This window comes from Olea europaea, unplaced genomic scaffold, assembly GCF_002742605.1.
Source record: "Olea europaea var. sylvestris unplaced genomic scaffold, O_europaea_v1 scaffold40101, whole genome shotgun sequence".
Classification (NCBI taxonomy): domain Eukaryota; kingdom Viridiplantae; phylum Streptophyta; class Magnoliopsida; order Lamiales; family Oleaceae; genus Olea; species Olea europaea.
The window spans coordinates 1-1,056 of record NW_019259713.1 but is presented as its reverse complement, the minus strand read 5'-3'; the positions used below and the strand labels follow the sequence as shown (position 1 = coordinate 1,056).

General features: G+C 37.5%; 1 protein-coding gene across 1 annotated transcript; it reads right to left on the bottom strand.

Moving 5' to 3' along the window:
• Positions 1-6: 6 nt before the first annotated feature.
• Positions 7-790, bottom strand: LOC111387384. Its single transcript, XM_023011940.1, has one exon. The coding sequence runs from the start codon at positions 712-714 to the stop codon at positions 13-15; it is 702 nt and encodes a 233-aa protein (XP_022867708.1). The 5' UTR covers positions 715-790; the 3' UTR covers positions 7-12.
• Between the last annotated feature and the right edge of the window lie 266 nt (positions 791-1,056).

The window sequence follows — 1,056 nt, the reverse complement described above, 5'->3', positions numbered from 1 at the left end:
AATAAACAGTAATCATCTAACAGCAGATGCAACAGTATGAGCCCACAATTTGAGACTATCTTTCATGTCAATTTGATTGCTGATTGTAGGAACTTTCCAGTTCATCAATGGGCTCTGATTCTCTCTCTTTCTTTCGTCAAAAACATCCCACGCTTCCGAGAGATAAGGCCTTGGAACTGAAAATTCATTAGCATTTCCTTCCTTTTCCTGCCCTTTTCCATCCATTTTCTTGCCCAATCTTTGCAACCCGGGAATGATTTCCACCAGACTTGAATCTTTATCTTCTTCAGAGAACACAAAACCAAGATCTACAAACCCTTTTAATTCTTCAAATTCAAGCTCCGACAAGCTCTTGCTGAGACTTTTCTTTCTTCTATTCCTCAAACCGCCACAAGTGTTCTCTACTTGCATTGCTCTTGGAATTTCTTTTGAAAAATCTAATTCTGAGAGACGTGGGGTAAAGAGGACTGAATCTGGGGACGAAGAATCAGAGTCCAAACCCTCAATGGAGTTAATCAACTGGTCACTTTTGGATCTAGTATGGATTGTTAATTGGCTTGAAATCTTGGGTTTTCTTGAATTTTCTTGATTATGCCAATCAGGGTTTGCTTCAGGCTTGGATGAAATTGAGGAATTTGATTGCTTCTTGAAGACTTGGGAGTAGAACCAGATTGAATCAAAGAGGTTTATAACAGTCTCAGGCTCAGGTTCCATAAATGGGAACCGTCTTGAGGAAAAGAAACGTTAGGATTGTGGGAAGATTTTACGATACTAATTTCTGGGTGCTTAAGCTATAATTACTTATATACATCGAATTTGTTGACTAAAGAACCCTTCGTATTGCACACAATTTGCGAAAGGCTTCAACTTGTTATTTACACGCTAATTACCTAATGTTTGACTTTTCTATTGGGTATTCTATTCGAAGCTTTGGATGTACTTTGACGGAGTTTTCCTTGTATATAATAGTAAAGTAAACAATGGAATTTCCTAGTTTAAGCGCATGTTTGGAAGTGATTTTGAAAATTGATTTTTTGATCGTCATGAGAAAAGTGA